The sequence below is a fragment of the Lipophrys pholis genome, assembly GCF_963383615.2.
Source record: "Lipophrys pholis genome assembly, chromosome: 18".
NCBI lineage: Eukaryota > Metazoa > Chordata > Actinopteri > Blenniiformes > Blenniidae > Lipophrys > Lipophrys pholis.
In genome coordinates, this window is record NC_137646.1 from 20,488,824 (window position 1) to 20,507,930 (window position 19,107).

Sequence of the window (19,107 nt, forward strand, 5' to 3'; positions counted from 1 at the left end):
GCAGAGAATGTTGCAGGTCTCAATGGGTTAACGACAATCTGGTGTTTCCTGGGATGTCTGGACTGAATGTTTGTCTTGTTGGAGCGGCGTATGACTGTAATTACAGAGGCAGGAGCTGTGTGTGCGTGTGTGTGTGTGTGTGCTTGGATGCGCCTGTGGTCATGGCATCTTGCGTACGACCCCGTAATGACGATGCTCAGGACATGTTGACTTGGGCTTCTGTGCCGTCATTATGCTGCACATGAACGAGATCTTCAAGCAGAGCGAAGCGTGCGGTTTACTGCATGAAAACAGCTGCTGCACAACATGGGACACAAACACAGTGTCCCCGTCAGGCTGTCTGTCTGCCCGCAGGGCCATAATAACAAAGCACCACACAGCAGCAGGTACTACCGCTTCATCTTTCTGTACATGTGTAGAATTAGAAAAGCCGCTTCTCCCTTTCTAGGTTTTGTATTATTTCTGACTGCCGTATTGTTTTTTTAAATCTTAATTTAGGATGAATCATTTCCAGATGAACTGATTGGCAAAAACTGGAATATTAAATTGCAATAAAGGAGGGTCCATTCAGTAAGTACATTGCCTTTATGCTGCTGATATCTTTATTTCTGCTTCTGCCTAGGAGCCCAACAGTGGACCTCCCACTCTGGTAACCCTGAGAGTTGATCCTGAAGGATTCTTCCTCTATTGGACTGGAGTGTCAAACCTGGTAAGACAAGCACACACGCGATCATTTTCTAATTCATTTTAAGTAAGATTGTTGTGGTTTATTGTGGCTCTATCTTTGTGATGACTTCCCATTGGTGTAATGCTTTCCCTATCCGGTTATCATAACTTTAACCATCACAATCAAGTGCCTTAGCCTAACCATAACATTAAGTTGGGCTGTTTTCACACTTGTTAGTGACCAGGAGGGGAGTTTAGTAGTAAATTGATTTACTGGTTGTTTGTAACCGTGTTTCCACTAACCCGAAATCCTTATCCCGACCGTAAAACATATGTGAACGACACCAACTACTTCAGCCCCCACAAGTTCAGTGTGCACCCAGTTTTGGACTCCACAGTAAAGTAAATAACGGTACATGTGCGCACAAGCACACACACATTCTTATTTCAAAGTAGGCCAAATGGAGATTCAATAATCGGTAACAAGCTGCCTACAAAAACAAACACTGTTAAACACAATTGGGCCACAGCAAGCCACAATAGAGTTTTAATGTCCCAGTTTGTGTGCTTAACTGGAAAACACTCTTAATATTTGTTTACTTTAACACCACAGTACAGCTCAGTCATCATTCAGATATTAAATTGTCCTTCCGAACTGCAGTTTCCTCCGGTGCTTTCTTTGTTATTGTCATTGTGGTTTGATTCAGTCCATTAGTTCAACCTGAATGGGTTTCATCAATTTGTCCTGGTCTTGTTTGTCTCCACCTGTCTGCTGTTCACATCTTCTCCCTGCTGTTTGTGGGGAAGTACTTATAGATTTAGTACTGATGAAAACCACAGTCAGCCTCCTTACGTGTCCATGTGATTTGTACTTTAGCCATTAGTTTATACTAATATTGAATTTTACGTTTTATGTATTTAGCTAACATAATTTGCCGGGAACATTAAGCAGCGAGTCAGCAGGATGCAGCGGTTGAATGGTTTTTGTTACGGGATGTTTAATTTTGGATGTCACGTCATATTAACAGTAATACATACTTTTTTTAAAAGGAAACGGAGGAGACCCCCCCCTCCTCCCAAAAAACTAAACAAAAAATAAAATTATACCACATTTATTTACGATATAAGAATAGGTAGAAAAACTTAATCTAGATAAACTTTGTTCTTCAAAATTCGTCAAACAATATCAACAAATAACAAATTGTAGTGGTGTAATTGAAGCAGGTAAAATTCCTCCCCACCAGACACAAGGGGGCAGTGTTGTAAACCACCTGCTGCAATTTCTTTCAGTGAAGAAGTGAAACGGAATTAACCTAAACCACTTTCTTTTGTTGGCGCACCTTTCTACATCAACTCGGGAGAATCGGAAAACCTTCAGCTTTGGAAATAAAGATCCAACAGTCATTAAAAAATCCATAGAGTTCACATGTAATCATACTCATAACACACACATCTACACACACTTCTTTATTTCCAACAGCTTTATGTTTTTCTACTTTCTCATGCACACATCTCTCTCTTTATTTCATCTGTTTATCACAAAGGCATGTATGGAATGATCTGTTGACAGCCATTATTATTACTTCGACGCGTCCGTGTACATTGGCGTGTGCACGTTTGTACTATATGTGTAAATAGCCGGGTCGGCGCGCACCTCACTCGCCGTGCGTGCGTGTTTCGACATGTGTTCGTGCCCCCCACATAGCAGACTGCTGCTTTAAATACTTCTTTTAGCCTGATGTCTTTCTTGTGCACATGCCCGCACATGCACGTGTGTTTTTGTGCACGTGTGGAATTGTGATAATAGGCCATTTGACGCCGGAGGTGCAACTGTGACACTGTTTAGTAAGGACTGTCAGTCATTGGATGTTTTCAACAAGCCGCTTTACTCTGATTTTGAAAAAAAAAAGAAAAGAAAGACAAAGGATGCACAGTAGTCGTTCAGTCACAGCCGTTGAATTGGAGCTGTAAGTTTGTCGTGGAGAGTCAAGTAACGAGAGAAAAAGAGAAGTTAGTGTGTTTAAAGAGCCTGCAATGACTGGGCATTGCAAAATCAGTGTAGCGGGACCAGACATAATCATGCTTTTCCACACATTTTTCTCCCACGTCCAAGCCCGCTGATGACATTACCTAGTGTGACATAGACTGCTTGGGTCAGAGTCAATGTTTTATAACTGAGTAGTCTCACAGACTTCCTTCAGAATGATGCCTGTGAACTCGAAGCGTCTCTGGCCTTCTGATATCTGTAGTCATAAAAAAAAAAACTATGGGTACTCTGAACATGACATTAGGGCTTATAACATCTTTGCTTTAGTCTACTTCCCAGTACATTGCCCACTTTATATGAATTCTCACTTGTAGGACTCTGAAAGCGCAATCATGGAGTGAGCATCGGTTAGAATGCGGTCCCTTGTTTGTTCTGTAACAATAACACAACAGGCCATTAGTGTGCTACATGTCATATTATTGACGTCTGTTATTACTGTTTCATTAGCATTTAGTTGATCTATCATACATCACTCAACAAATAGCTTTCTCCTTTTGTATCGCAGATTGTTGCTCCAGAGCTGTACCGTATATTTGTCAGCAACATCTCACATGCTGGAAGATGAAAATTAGCGGAGAGCTCTAATTACAAACTGACAAACGATTACTGCTGCGATCTCGTTACCGCTTGTAATAACTAACTGAAGATCAGCGGCAGGGGAAACATGAACTTGCATTTCTTACATGAACTTACTTAAACTTGGATCAGCTGGTGTTATGATGGACCGACCTGACGCTTTTGCCAGTAGTTTGAGCAAGGCATCAGAGCTGCAGCTTTGTTATAAACGAGCTGAATTAAAAACAATCTGGCGGTTCGATCTCACTCTACCTTTGGTGCCATTAATCATTAGACTATAAATTCAGACATAACACGCATTAATGTCGTCGAACGGTATGCTTTGTCATAAATACAAACACAAGATGATCTCAAAGTCTCTGATTTCTGCCTATTTACATTATTTCTTGTATGTAAATGATAAAAATATAAAGAAACATAAGCTAAGCCACAAAATTTTATTGTGTGTGTAAATACAAAAAGGCAAGCGGCATAACTTGCATTGACTTGTCCAAAATGTAAATCCTTCATAACGCTGTCAGGTCTTATCTTGACACTATGACGACTCCCAAGCCAGGGGAGCTTCCCTCTTGTTAGCACCAAGCGGCGCTGGCGTTGTCTCGTTTGCCTTATGAGCTCCAATATTTGACTTTCTTTTCATTACTCCTTTTCATCTTTGTTAATGTTGGCCCAACTGGGCTGGATTGTGGCCACCATTCTTATTTCAGAAGCAGGAATACATCTCGCTGGCGGCCATGACCACAAAAAGAAAAAAAAAAAGAGGGAAAAAAAATCTTCAAACCGCAAAAGGCTAATGACAGACCAGTGTGGGTATTTAGACATGAGCAGGGTCAGCGGCTGGCGCTGACTAAAAACATGGCTAATTTATGTGATTTGAAAGTTATGTGTGCCACTTTTCTTTTTCCAGTCATATTTCTGGTGTTATTCAGCCGCGCTTCCCAAAGAGCACCTGTTAATCAAACTGGCGCAGGATTAAGAAAACGTGTCGCCTTTTCGCCGTCGCCGCCTCAGACGAGCGACGCGTGAATCTGGAGAACGCGGCGCCGCAGAAATGCTGTTTCAAAGTGACTGTCGGGTCGCTGCAGTCATCTCACAGTGGAGCTTTATTCCTGCATTGTGGCTCCCCGGGAGATTTCCAAGCAGAGCTGGAAAGAAAGAGGACACTGCAACACGGATATCCAGCAATCATTAATGAGAACAGTTATTACGCTCTTTTACACAGATGACAAGGGTATTCTGGACGGAACCCATTTCTCTGAATAGAGACGCCCAAAATACGAGATCTGCTCCTCTTATTACTTTTAACATTAACCTTAACACGTCGATAGCTTCTCCTTCGAGGATTCTTCTTATTATGTCGTGATTAAGATGAGTTACTCCTGCTGGCTGGAAAACAGAGTTTGTTTTTTAAGAACTCTAAATGATCCACAATTTGTTTTGTCTCTCTTTGCTGTGAGAAACAAATGATTTGTTTATTTAAATCCCGGTTGGAAATTATCAGCTGGTCTTTCTCAAAATGGGAATTGATTAGTAGTCCTTTATCGATTACTCTATCCATTCCTGATCACTGTTTTTGCAGTGGAGTGAGTCGGACTTCACGTCGTGATGTAAATGACCAATTAATACCAATTAAAAGCTTTAAAAACATGGATTAATTACTGATTATATTTTTCTGTGTGGACATTTAAAACTAGTTGGCAACATTATTATACAAGAAAAATTGTCATACAACCTTTTGACACCAAAAGCAGTTTTTTTTAGATTAGCAATAAAATAAGCAATACATACAACTGACATAAAAATACAACTTTCTCCACCGACCCAGAACCTTCCAGCTGTGCTGTGGCAGAAAGAAGTGATTCTTTCACTACTAACTTAAGCTGCTGTCGCTCTGCTAGTCATCAGTCACTATTAGTTGAACAGGAGAAAAGTGGTGCAGGAGTAAAACGCTTTTAGTGTCACGTGAAGTTATAAACATCCTGGACAGAATTGACTTTGCTCTTAAGGAGAATCCACCTTCATCGTAAAGACGTTCAAGGACGTCCGAACGTCTGCCGCCCCAAAATGTCAGACAGACTTTTTTCTTCTTCTTTTTTTTCAACAAACCTTAAAGATGACACTGTATTTTATTTAGGATAGCCATTGAGGACTAGATTAAGAGTTTTGAAACACACACTCCACTCCAGTCTCGCCTGTAAAGGTTTCAGTCAGTGAATGTGGTGAGCTTGTCCTTGGACCACAGTTGTCAGTCTTTTCAGGTTTGAAGATGACTAAACACATCCCAGCCAACCATTGAGACACAGCAGAGGCAACGGACAAGAAGTGTAAATGTTTAAACTCTGGAATTGAAGAACCTCTCCTGGGTGTCGCGCCACGTTCCAAACTCCTCCTGTCCTCCATCCATCATCCTTCTAGCCTCTTCTCATTCTGCCCTCTCTGTATTTGTATCGCCTTCTTCCCCCTCGGGTTTTCTTTTCCACTTCTATCGTGACGTGTCTTCTTGAAATCTGTCTTTTCTCACATCTCTTGTGTCCATCGTACAACCTTTCCCCACAGGTATTCCTCCTCATCTCGTCTCGTCTTCTCCCCTTCTGCTTCATGTCACTTTCCTCTTTTGCTTCACTTTGTTTAACATGTTCCTTTAAATATTTCCAATTTTTCTCAAGTTTGACCTCTTTTATTTATCTCTGTCCTCACCCTGACATCCTTTCTGCTGATATCGTCTTTTGTTCTTCCTTCTAGAATAATCTTTCACATCTCTTTTCCTTGTCCTCAGCCTTTCCTTGCTGTTCTTCTCACCATCTTTCTGTCATTTTGGAAAACCCACAATGCACACATCTACTCTTTGAGATAAAGTAAAAAAGCCACGTAGAATTTTAGATTGAAATTGAGGTATTATTATAACTGCACTCCGCAGAGTTTGTCTTTATTATTTCCATTGCTTTCTCTAGACATAAATCAAGTAGGGAAAGAGGAGGGTAAATTAAAAAGAAATATGTTTGACTCTAAATCATAACTTGCATCAAACACTTTGGATGACACATGCACACAAACTCATGCTGTCTAAAGAGAGGTTTGTGTAGCATTAATTCAACAGTTAATTCAAAGTTTAACCAGGAGCTGATGTAGTGGTCAGCACTTCCCTCTGGGTTAGAAATGTCCCTGTAATTTGTGTATTACATGCTATAAAATCACAGAGATGAACTATTTTACTTTCTGTTTGTCTTGTTCATTAAAAAAAAAAAGGCCCAATGTTTGTATCTAGTTCTCTCATAAATCCTCATTATAGTGCTTAAAGGTAAAACATCCTTAGTTTCTCTTGAGCCAGCTGAACTGACCACAACTTTCATTCCATCTATAATGAAGCAGTAGAGAAAAATAAAATGTCCCTTTGGCTTCTGAAGAAATATTGTGGTTCGGTTTAATATCCAGACCACAACAGGCTGAGATCATGATGGACTCGGGAACATTAAAACTCTGCTTTAGCTGCTTTAAGAATGTAGACAAGGTGGCCTGGAGGCTAGAGAAGCAAGCTTGTGTTTGGAGGTTCACCGGTTTGAATCCCACTGCTCTGGATTACCACTGTGGCTCTTTTTCTTTAACTAACTGATGTCATAAGATCGTCCCATGTTATGTAGTTTCTATAGATTATATCAGGAATTGACGGTGATAATTAACCAGCCCTCCGTGCAGTTTAAGACGTCTTGACAAAGATAAAGCAGCTCTCCAAAATAAACTTTCACGAACTGCAAAGCAGTTGTTTTTGAAAAAGATATGACTGCGTTTTGCGGGAAACACATCTTGTTTTTTCACATTCACTGCCGGGAAAAGTGTCTTTGTCACAGTCGCCGTCTTGAGATTGCAAGTATTTATTTATTTTTTAACCTGGTTTTTATTCCCTTTGCTCGCTCCCTCATGCGTTTGTACTGCCGGTGGGTGGTTTGAGCCGAGCCAGAGCTACAATGCGAAGCGCAAAGTGCACACCAGTGGCCGGGCCGTTACACAAGACCAACATCCCAAATCCACACATCTGTCACAACATATGCTCACAACTTCCTGCTAATCCTGCTGTGTGTCCTTTTTCTTTCCTCTGGCAAAACTTTTCTCTCGCTCGTGTCCTTCTTACTTCTGCAGCCTCAGTTTGACATATTCAGTATTGAGCAGATGCTCCGGGGTTAAAATACCATCAAGGCTGAGACAGAAGAGTTACAGAGGTCCTCCTAAAAAGGCCGAGATGAACGTGACACTAAGTGTTGTTAATCATTTCTCATAAACGAGTATAAATGAAAGAATAGTCTTCAAAGTGCTTGTTTCCATGCGGAGGCAGGAGCCGGGCTGCTTTGAATTCTTTTGGTCGCTTTTCAAACATCCGCGGAAACTTGTTAAATCCCAGCAAACGGCTGTGTGGACGGAAGTCTGTGCACAATTAGACACATTTTGATCTTTTCATTTGGAAATCATCGACTGTGAAGGAGCAAGTGACGAGCCTTTGCCACCTAACAGAGATGACTGGGACGAAATCCTTAATTTTAGTCCTGCAGGGCTGAGATTAGGTGAACGTGAGCTTTGACCACTGAGTGGCTCAATGTGTCTTTTCTTTTCTAAAGCAAATGGGATGTTAAGTCTATGAATAATTAGATCATAATGAAATAAACCCAATGAGAAACATCATGAAGTGTGTCATAAAGGTTTCAAATCATCCTAAAGATTTGAATGTCGAAATTAAAATTTTGTATTTGAACCTGGATCATTTTCTAAAAACGTTAGGAAAAGAACAGCGTCGGCTGGAATAGTTTCATAGAATTATATCGTCATCTTTGAAAATGGGTCTAACCTGGTGTCACACTAATGACATTATATGGTAACGGATCATAACTTGGTTTGGTATAAAAGAGCATTTATACCCAACAGAGTCTTTCAGAAGTAAAGGCAGTTTTTTTTTTTCATTTTCTGAAAGAATGAGCTGGAAAATGGTGCATGAAATTGTGCAGAGCACGGGGTTCTTATTGCATTTACAGTACAAAACAATTTAGAGTTATATAAATCTGGAGAATTACTGCAATCTTCAAGGTCTCAGAACTGTGCTGCATTGAAGACATTCAGAAAGTCCATGCAGCCTGTTGACGGTGCACAAAAGCCCACATGTATGATTACATACACGCCTTAGTGCTCACTGCATTGGGGACTTACTCATCTTTGATGGAACCATTTTCCCGGACATATTGGAGCAACATTTGGTGCTTTCACACTTGGGGGAACAGTGTTAAACTACACTGTGCAGTTATTCCAGTAGCGAGGTGTGTAGCTGAAGCATTCAGGGGCTGAAGTTTCCTCCCACCAGTCTGGAGTCACTCATCCAACACATCTGAACCGTCATGAAAAACTGTCAGTGACATGAGGTGTAAATTATCTTACGGACATCTGCTAAGTTTGTAGTTGGATGTTGTGTCAGCTTAGTGTTTTATTACGCTTTGGGCTTTTCTTCCCCCTACAAAACTATTTCCATTTTATTTTATAATAATATGTTTGTTCTTTTTTTTTTATTTGCCTCACAGGAAAGCGAAAATGCAGATTAAACAGAACAGATAACGGCAAACAACAGTGTGCTGATTCATGCACTTTTAAAGGCCGGCATGTAGAACCTGGCCAAACCAGGAGAACGGTGCCAAAGCATCATTCATGACACCTTGTTTAGTTTAAGAACATCGCTGCACTTCATTTTCTGCGCGATCACTGCCAGTTTGAGAAAACTGCCAGCCAAAGTCTTGCCTCCAATAAATGAATTTGATTCGGCGCGGTAGGTCTGCTCCTGGCGGTCCACCTGGCCCAGCAGCGATCCTCCCGCTCTCTCTCTCTTTTCATTCGGCTATCCTATATTTCACTCTTCTGCAGTTGGCAGCTGCTCCGTTCCCACATCGCCAATCCACCTTCAGCTTTCTCTTCCTCGCCGGTTCCTTTTCTTGTGCCTCTTAAGGCGGCCGGTGGACGTCAGGCAGAGGAGGGAAAAGTTATTTTAGTCTGTCTTCTCTCCTTTTCCTCTTGACTGGCACCTTCCTTTTATTCCTCTTCTCCTCTTCCCGACCTCCTCATGCCATTGAGGCATCAGTCTTCTCGCGTGTTCCCGTCTCTCCGCTGTTATTGCTCCCTAATTTCTTGCAACAACATTTCTAATCTCTCTCATTCTCTCCGCTGGCGTGGGAAAATGGGCAGGAAGTTGCTCAGACGGGGGACATAGGGGTTCTGGGGAATTTTGTTGCCCCCTTTATCCCTCCTCCTCCTCCTCCGGCTTCAACTCCTTCACTTTGTCAAAGTTTCTCTCGCTCCCTCCGCGCTCCAGTTGTTGGATTCTTGCTCCCGGGGCTGCAGGTCATGTCAATAGCACCTGGGCTTCGAGACACTCGCCCTCCAGGGACGTAACAGAGTCACCACAGAACTTCAGTTTAACCTCTAATGGCGTGGAATTGATTTCACATGCCAGACTGCTGACTAGTGGGTTGTACACACACACACACACACACACACACACACACACACACACACACACACACACACACACACACACACACACACACACACACACACACACACACACACACACACACACACACACACACACACACACACACACACACACACACACACACACACACACACACACACACACCTGTCTCAGGTGTATCCGTTTAAATCACATCACAAAACAGCCGAGAGGTGTAAAAGTATAAATTCAACTTGACAAGTGGGGACATCAATAGGTGACGGGTGACAGTCCAGATGATGCGTTTCTAGCAGTTCAACTCGAAAGGAACACCGCTGTATTCTTCGTTCAAAGCCATCTGAATATACTGTTCTAATTTTTTTTTTCTTCGTATTTTAAAAAGTCCACATAGCTGGGTTACTCTTAAATCCCTCTGTTTTCTTCACATCTTGTGAAAAGCTTTGAGGGGAAAATCGGGTCATTTATGTATAGATTTGTCCTTTAAGAGATACTACGCCCATACAAAATCCCAGTGTGGCTTCTTCATATTTTATCAGCTTTAGACCAGTGAGGCAAATTATAGTGAATTATATATAAATATATTAAAACAATGGATCTATTTGTATAAAGCGTTTTAGTTTTTACAGATTGAAATATGTCCGTTAATGATTGCTTGTGATTTCTATTTACCTTTCCTTTCTCCAGATTACAAGAACAAGTCAAAATAGACAACGTCAGATGATGACATATCAAATCCATGTAAGCTTTCAGTTACGAACTGATTGAATATTTGTCAGCAGTTTGCAAGAAACGCTTGTTTGCATTTAATGAGCCGTGTCCTCATATGAGCTGCAGCTCTGCTCGTGTGAGTTTCTGCTTCTTTATCCACTTTTCGGTAGCTCTAATCCCAGTTTGTGGAAGTAACACAACATAACGGGTGACGTCTGTAAAACCCACAGCTTGGTCAAACACTATACCTCACAGCGCTTTCTTACCAAACTGTAAGAAGAACAAGTTTTCTTAATGGTTATGTGGATATTTTTCATGATGCTTCAGAGTCGAGGTGTGTGTTCAACATCCGAAATGTGACATTTGTTCTTCAGATCAAGAGCGTGTGTGTGTGTGTGTGTGTGTGTGTGTGTGTGTGTGTGTGTGTGTGTGTGTGTGTGTGTGTGTGTGTGTGTGTGTGTGTGTGTGTGTGTGTGTGTGTGTGTGTGTGTGTGTGTGTGTGTGTGTGTGTGTGTGTGTGTGTGTGTGTGTGTGTGTGTGTGTGTGTGTGTGTGTGTGTGTGTGTGTGTGTGTGTGTGTGTGTGTGTGTGTGTGTGTGTGTGTGTGTGTGTGTGTGTGTGTGTGTGTGTGTGTGTGTGTGTGTGGAAATGAGCCATCTGAATTGCTGGGAGAATAGTTGTTGGCAGGTACAAGTAGAGATCTAATAGAGATTATCTCCCTGGCTCAAGTCGGACATCCACAAGGAATTAACGGGGAACAGGAGGTTTACATAACACACTTTCTGTCCGTTCTTGCGCACACATGCCAGTTCACAAGGGGGGAAGCTGAGTGTGTCAGTTGATAATGTGACGGCTTCCTCTCGTCCTCCTCTCTTTCAGGCACATGCTCTATTTTCTGTTGACATTATCAGTTCGAGCACATGGCAGGGCGGCCTTCATTTGCACGCACACACACAGAAAAAGGGGATATAATGACACACACACACACACACACACAGACACACAGACTTGCATAGCTTCGGAGAACTGAGAGGTTGCATGGCATCAAATCCATTATGTCAGCAGATGCTTCCTGCTTTCCGTCTGCGTTTCTAAGCGAGTGTGCGTAGGTTGTATTGTGTCTCCAGTCTGCCCTAATGCGTGCATCGATATATTTAATTTGAACTTTTTGTGAACACGTCAGCAGATTACACAAACTTGAAAATGAGGCGAAATTACTCCCCACAGCAGTTCACGGCACGTTGTTGAGATTAAATGGATGAAAACTTCACTCCAAAGCTTGTAGATTGAGATTGGACGAAACTGCTTCCTGCGACATCCACTTACATCATTACTCTTCAGTTTTAGGGCAAGACGACGTCAGGTGAACATGCAATATGGGATGGTATTGAATATTGCACTTTGTTCCTCTCATCACCATTAGCAATTCAGTGAAAAGCTTTAAATGAGTTAACAGCACAAAATCTACAAACTGAAACAAAAATAATCTCAGTTCAGGACCATCTTTTGCAATATTTCTATATATTGGACATGATATTTCAACAACGATAAATGTGTGAAATATTGTGCAACCCTGTCCTGTTTCTTGCTCTGTTTGACATTAATTTGATGAATACTGTTTTACTTTCACGTTTGTGATTTCCTTCGCTGATCACACTGTTAAATATGTTCCAACATGTAAATAAAATCATGATTTGGACTCTGCAGCAGTCTCGTATATCTAAAAAGCTTCAGCTACCTCCATAAACCTTTCAACATCGCATTAACAGGAAGTGACCCTGTCAGCAAGAAAGTCAAGGAGTAAATAAGGGAAAAGGCATAGATGTTTTCATCACAACACATCATAACAGGCTTCCTTAACGAAGGCCAACGTTCAGAAATGTCATCAGAATAAAATATTAAAGAGCATCACACTTGTTGTTTGACCTTTTTGGAAGGCCAACATCACTTTAGTTCCATGTGAACCAGATGACGAGCTGGTAAAGGCAGTACGGACCTGGAAACTCATTTTTAAGCATTTGCTTAGACCAGTGGTTCTAAAAGTTAACAGCAGTCTGGCTCATCCCCCCCCCCCCTCCTCCCGCCTGCTCACACACACTGCTGTGGGATGGAAACCTTTCCTCAACCAGTGTGGTTGTGCTGGTCACTCTGGCAGGAACGCCACGCCCAAGTTCAACCCGCAAGTGTTGAATGGGATTGAGGTCAGGGTTGTCGGAGGCCTTTCCGTCTAACAAAATCTGGAGGTTCGTCCCTTTTGAAAACCGCTTTGCACTGGCAAGCGTCAATCCTGTAGGACTGCTTTGGGTTGTGTCGGTGGGGATATGTGTTGTCTTGATACCGAGAGCTGCTAATCAGACACCTGATAGTCACGGCAAAGAAAAGCTGCTTTTCTTTTTTTTGTTCTACCGTGGACCACTTAGTCTGTTCTGCTGTTCATTGGATAAATACAGGCCAATGTGACACCATTTAATGCAAGAAATAATGACTCCAATACTTTTATTTTGGTAGATTATCTTTTTGTTGTGAGAAATTCCACAAATGTTGTGTTTTGCTGCAGTCAGATGTTACAAGGGATCTGGAACTGGCGACACTGGGAGAAGTTGGATTGCTTTAACTGAGTTTGACTAATGTGGAGAGTCGTGTTTGTTTGGTCAACGTGTTATGAAATGTTTAAAATAAATAGAAAATATGGCACAGAGATGGCAGGAGATCGTACGTTCAACATTGGAGCATCGGGAGGGACACTTCACTCAGCCTCCATAAATGTCATAACAAAGATAATAATTAGGCCAAACTTATTAAGTTTGAGGAACTGTACGTTGTTGAAAGCCTTGGTGATCACAGCTCTCATTTGAATTAAATTTATTAAAATTATTATACATTTTTTTTCAGTCTGTTTTGTTTCAGTGTTTTACAAATGTAAAGTAGACATTTAATGTTTTTAGTTTTTTGTCTCGTTACCTGTTTTACTGATCTAAAACTAAAATCTTTCAAGTGTTAAATCCAGTTTTTAGCCCCTTTTCTTGATATAAGCAGCAACTTTCTCCACTGTTGTGTCTTCCGGAAGGAAGACGCTGTCTCCAGTTTTCACGTCAACCTGAGTCAATTGCTATAGCTTCACGCTCTCGCCTCCCAAACAGCCCAAACTGAATAAGTGCACTTCAAAAACACTGGCGCAACTGTACCTACCAGCCTTTGTCATGTACTGCTCCGTCTGCGTGTTTGTGCACATGCAGGTCTCTGTCATACCTTCACCCCTGCTGATACGTGTGTGTTTGTGTTTTGTGAGATTTACAATCACTGCAACTATTAATTTTTTTGGTGCCTTTTTCTGTGTATATGTGTTCAGCCTCCAGTTCGGCTTTCTATTTATTTGCACTGCGAGAGACTCGGTGTGACTCCATGTGTTTATATGTCTTCATTTTATTGATGTCCCGTCCTCGGTGATGTTTTCCAGCCTCGCACGGCTGGCGGGGCCTCATTTTTCTTTCATGTTTTATTGTCCCTCTTAATTTTTCCATCTCCTCAGTGTCTCCTCTCCTTGCTGCAGTCACACACACTGTAAGTCACCCCGGATCTGATTTGTCAGACAAGTGGCCAAAATGTGAAAATTAACACGCTCGCTCTAATGTTCACTTGATTTTCGCCCTCTCCAGACCACAGAAATGTGGAAAAACGCAAGTGATGAACTGATAAAAGACGGAGTAGGACAGGCAGAGCTGCAGTTATGGAGTTATAGAGCGCTCCCTTGCTTCTCCGGGGTATTAAGTGTCTTCCTCTGTAAACACCTTGCCAACTCTCTCGTCGCGGCCATAAAACAGTTTGCGCTCCTTTCCTTCGGTTCTGTGTCCTTTAAAGTCTCGCCTCCACCTCTCCCTCTCCTCTCCCGGTTGGCCACGAGTGACGGTGACAGGGTGGAGGGGCTCGCTACACCAGCGCCGTCCGTGTCGGCGTGTATTCGCGACGGCTCGGAGCGGGGACCACTTTCCCATGAGCCGCCATCGCGAGCCGTTGGATGGGAGCCGAGATTGGTCACACGAGACGGACTTGGCGGCGGCGATCTCTGGAGCGCCGGCGCGTCACAGGAAAGGAGTGGCGCTCGCCTGATTGTTCAGTTGCCCTTTCATATTCCTCTAATCTTAAGAGAATGAATGGAGAAGGGCAGCAGGGCAAGAGGGAGGAGGGGAAGTGGAACGGCAATCAGAGAAATGAAGGAAGGAAAAGACTTAAGTGAACAAGCATCAACTTTCACTGCTCTTTAATGCTTCAATGCACGCTGGATGTATTAACTACAGCCAGATCGCAATCGCCTGTAAACAGTAACGCATCTAAAGGTTAAGCCTGTAGCGCCGACCTTTTAGCTTAGCATTGTGACTGACAAAGGGCACCCAACTGTGTGTGAACGAGTGAAAATACACCTTTAAAACTCTTGCGATCTCACTCAAACTAAAACAGGCTGTGTTTACGCTAAACTGATGCTTTGCAACAAACATTATCTTGTCAGCGTATTTATCACTGCTTTCCCTGCTTCCTGAGGTTGCGATAAGCTAAGCTAATTAAGTGTCTAATGCAGAGACATCACAGTGATATTGATCATCTCATTTAACTCTTGGCCAGAAAAGGAGTAGAACAGTGTGCTCTTTTTCTTTAAGATTGATTGGGAATGCTTTTTCTTTAAGAAAAGGCTCAAACTTTGAGTTAATACCCAATCCCAGAAGTTTTTAGTTTTTTTTCCATTCGTGTCACCCGTCTCTGCACATTATTCAGACAGGAGTCGGGAACTTATCATTAAAGTCCCCTGGGAGGCGAAATGTCAGAAGAAGGGTCGTCCCATGATGGATCTGGATTCAAAGTCATTTATCACCACTATTGTGCAGATTACTAAAAACTAGTAATTGATCCTAGTGACGCCATTAAAAGTTTGTGGCGTTACATTTAACAATATATCGCAATCGTATTTCTACTGCGATTTCAACGTGTACAATACACATATCACTAACTGTAATAAATGATCCCATACATTGTATAGAAAGACATTATCTACGTAAATGTTTGTATTAATTGCAAATCAAATACATTTTTAACCGTCTTCTCCAATTAGGAGTGTCCTTATGTGCATTTTTTGCATCACTTTTGTTTTCTAATATTCATTACGTTTTGCTGAAGTTACATTAATTATATTGAGGGGAATATGCTCTATAACCCCTTTAATTCCATTTAATGGATGATTAAGTCTTTCACATGAACTAATGACAACAAGGACAAGCGGCAACAGAGCAGACGACCAACATGGCGGCAATCGTTATGAATAATCGCTGATGTTTATTCAAAGCTGCTGCTGATTTGCCGCTACTTTCAATACAGGCTGAAGTTAATAATTATTTTATGCTGAGGTCAGGAGGACTGAATTACTCCAGGATTAATGAGGCGCTCGTCCTTCAGTAAACAGGAGTCTAGTGAATTAGTATCACATTGAGCTTCAAGCTCAGATAATAGTTGTGTGAAGGCTTCTTAGTTCAGTGAGACCAACGAGTGTGAAAATGCATTCTGGGAAATGTAGGAAATCACTAACTGAGGTAGATATACTCACTGGAGCCCTTTGCAGAGTAAATTTCAGTGAGTTATGGCACAGAACATGAGTCCTGGAGGAGTCTCACCCAGACTCATTTGGAGCAGTAATGACCCTGCAGCTGAGACCGGAGTGATAAATGGAGTGTGTGGTGTTTGGACTAAGCACAGGAAGATGAACGGAGCGCTGCAGCTGCCCTCACTAGCTAAATATTACACACTGAATCCCACACAGATATACACATGGTAACTGAGCAGAAGGCCGGAATATGTTAGGAATGCACTCTCGGATACGACCGACCTTCACACGGACACAAGCACCTCGTCATGCACCCGGATACACAAATATGTGGCAAAAACGCTCGCTTTTTTTTTTTCTTTTTCACTTCGCAACTGCGCACTTTCCAGATCACATGACGACACATTTTGTACTCGTCTCTAGTGAATACTTTCTGGCAAAGTCGGGGCTGAATCCGGGTGACATGCATGCAAGCTCTGCTCGCCTGTGAGGCTTTTCCGCACTCGCATGCTCACACCTAGACACTCGAGCGTACACACCCCGTCTTGCTCAACAGGTCAGGATGTTTCACAAGTCCGGACCTGCATATCAAGTATGTGTGCGCTCAGAACTACTGTAAATTCACAGTGGGGTGTGTGTGTGTGCACACATAAGACTCGTATTTGGGAACCTATTATCACGATGAAAATCAAATCAAGTGATTTGAAGGGAGACAAAAAGTAAAGTTCAGGCAAGTAGAAGTTACGGTTTGAAGTAAATCTTCAGGAAAATGACTTTGACGTCCATGAAAAGTGTGTGTTGTATGTGGTGTGTGTGATTTACATCACTGACTGTAAGAAAATGTTAACTGGTATTGACACACACACACACACACACACACACACACACACACACACACACACACACACACACACACACACACACACACACTGCCGACAAAGTTGTAGTCTCATTACTGGGGGTCTCTGAGGAATCACCATGTCGATGGCAGAATGAAGCCATGGCCTGTGGGAGAGGAGGCGTGTGTGTGAGTTTGTATGTGCGTGTGTCCTACAGACCCAGAAGTGGCTTATTCCCTCAGGAATTAAGTTATTCTCCACAGGCCAATCAGAGGACAAAGTTTGAGACAGAGTTTAATCCAATTGGTCCAACAGGTCTGGCCTTTATTACTCGCCACTGGCCACAAGCGATCGGAGGAGCTGTGGTGCGTCGACATCAGTCAGGAGTGAAATGAAAATGAAGAAAGCGTTTTGAGTTTCAGAAACTGAGCCGGGGACGGTGGCTTTGTGAGCGCGTCGGGGAGAGAGGGAATAGTTTATGAAACTGCAAAAACAAGGAGACTTTGCAGCCTGATACGAAGTGTAACTTGTGGCTCAAACGAAGATGTTGCAGGAAGGCCCAAACAGGGAAAACTGAGCAGGACGCGCGGAACGAAAGAAGTTGAAAGCTTAAGGAAACGAGTGTGGGGCGAAACAAATATTTACACAGGCGGATGGATGCATCCACCTCTGTGTTTATGACTCTGTTTATGACCTCCTCCTCCTGCCCACCCTCTTCGTTTTCGACCCCTCTTCTCATGCCCGCCTCCCGGCTGCAGCCACCTCTCTGGTTCTGACTGCTACTGGTCAATATTTGATGATTCGTAGTGCAACGCTTAATGACCTCATGTAAATACACATTGTGTTTGCTTGTACACGTGTTTCTGCTGCAGTATCAGGCGTGCAAAGATGCTCCACAGATGTGTCGAGTTGTTGGCAGCTCTTCTTTTCTCGTGCTCACAAAGGTCAGACGGTCCCTGCTTGTGTTTTTCCTCCGGAGAAACACGGAGTCTGATAAAAGATAAATAAAAGGCTGTTTAATGGAAGGAGGATAAAAGCTAGACGGAGCAAAAAGCTTTTAGCCCGAGGAATTAATTTCTGCACAGACCTTTTATTCATTTTATTCTCTCTCATCTACTCGAAAGCAGACTTTTACTCCAGCAGCTGCTTCCTTGATGCGTTTTGCAAAAAGTGCAAACTCCAGTAAACAATGAAGCCGGAGTCGATGCTTTCACCCACATTTCACCTGCCCCTTCTGTTGTTTACAGTTTGATTTCTATAAATCCAGCTGTTTGTACAGACACTGCAAAGTTTTCAATCGCACCATCCGAACGCAATTAAAGTCTTTCTCTTCCAATTTTGCGAGCCTAACCAGATTGTGTGTTGGGCTGTGAGCCTTCTGTGTAGCTTTTGGGCTCCGGTCTGCAGACACGCCAGCGGCTCTGTGAAGCTGCACTAAGTAGTGAACGTAAAAAGCTCAATGCAGTTACCACAACGTCTTGTTAAGCGAGTGCGTTATCCGTGTTCACCGTGCCAGCTTTTTCTAATGAGCGCTTCACGAAAGAAAAAAGAAAAACTAACAAAACACTTGAGCCCGCAATTAGTACCGATGAAGGTCGAGAGCTGATCAAAATGTCGTGGCAAGTCCAGCTGATACTTTTTCAGAAAACAGAATTCTCTTTTATGGCGGCACCAAAGAGAAATTTGGGGAATTAGCCATTTATAAAATGAGATGAACCGCTCCTTCTCCACATATGAAATTTCACTTGTGATCAGCATTAAAAGTTCTTTATAGCAGGCGCAGGCATTGTGTTTAGAGCAGACCAACATCATTTAAAATTTGGTTTACAAGATGCATGAAATACAACTGCTCATTTTTACAGCTTGTAAATCTTAAATTTGTTGAATCACTATTATCATACAAACGAAGAAAAAACATTTAACTTTCAGTTTTTTGTTTCACAACAGTGCAGAGAAAAGCTTCTATTGAGAAGATTTTAATCCCTTGTGGTCAAAAATGCAACATTTTTACCAAGATTGTCCTTCATTGGGTTAAAAGTTTGTTTTATTTTACTGTTTTCTGTTGTTGAATTAAAAAACGTATATAAACTGAAACAATAATTATATTGTATGTTGTAAAAGAATAACCAATGTATTAGAAACAAGTGGTAACGCCCATGTTAAATAACAGAAACAAAAAATAGAAT

At 42.2% G+C, this 19,107-nt stretch overlaps 1 protein-coding gene across 1 annotated transcript in view; it reads left to right on the plus strand.

Moving 5' to 3' along the window:
* plcb3 (phospholipase C, beta 3 (phosphatidylinositol-specific)) overlaps positions 1–19,107 on the plus strand; it is a 50,009-nt gene that overhangs the window by 12,248 nt on the left and 18,654 nt on the right. Inside the window, exon 2 of the mRNA XM_080486041.1 lies at positions 623–709. Coding sequence (XP_080342167.1) covers positions 623–709 — 87 coding nt within the window. The remainder of the gene's footprint in view (positions 1–622; positions 710–19,107) is intronic.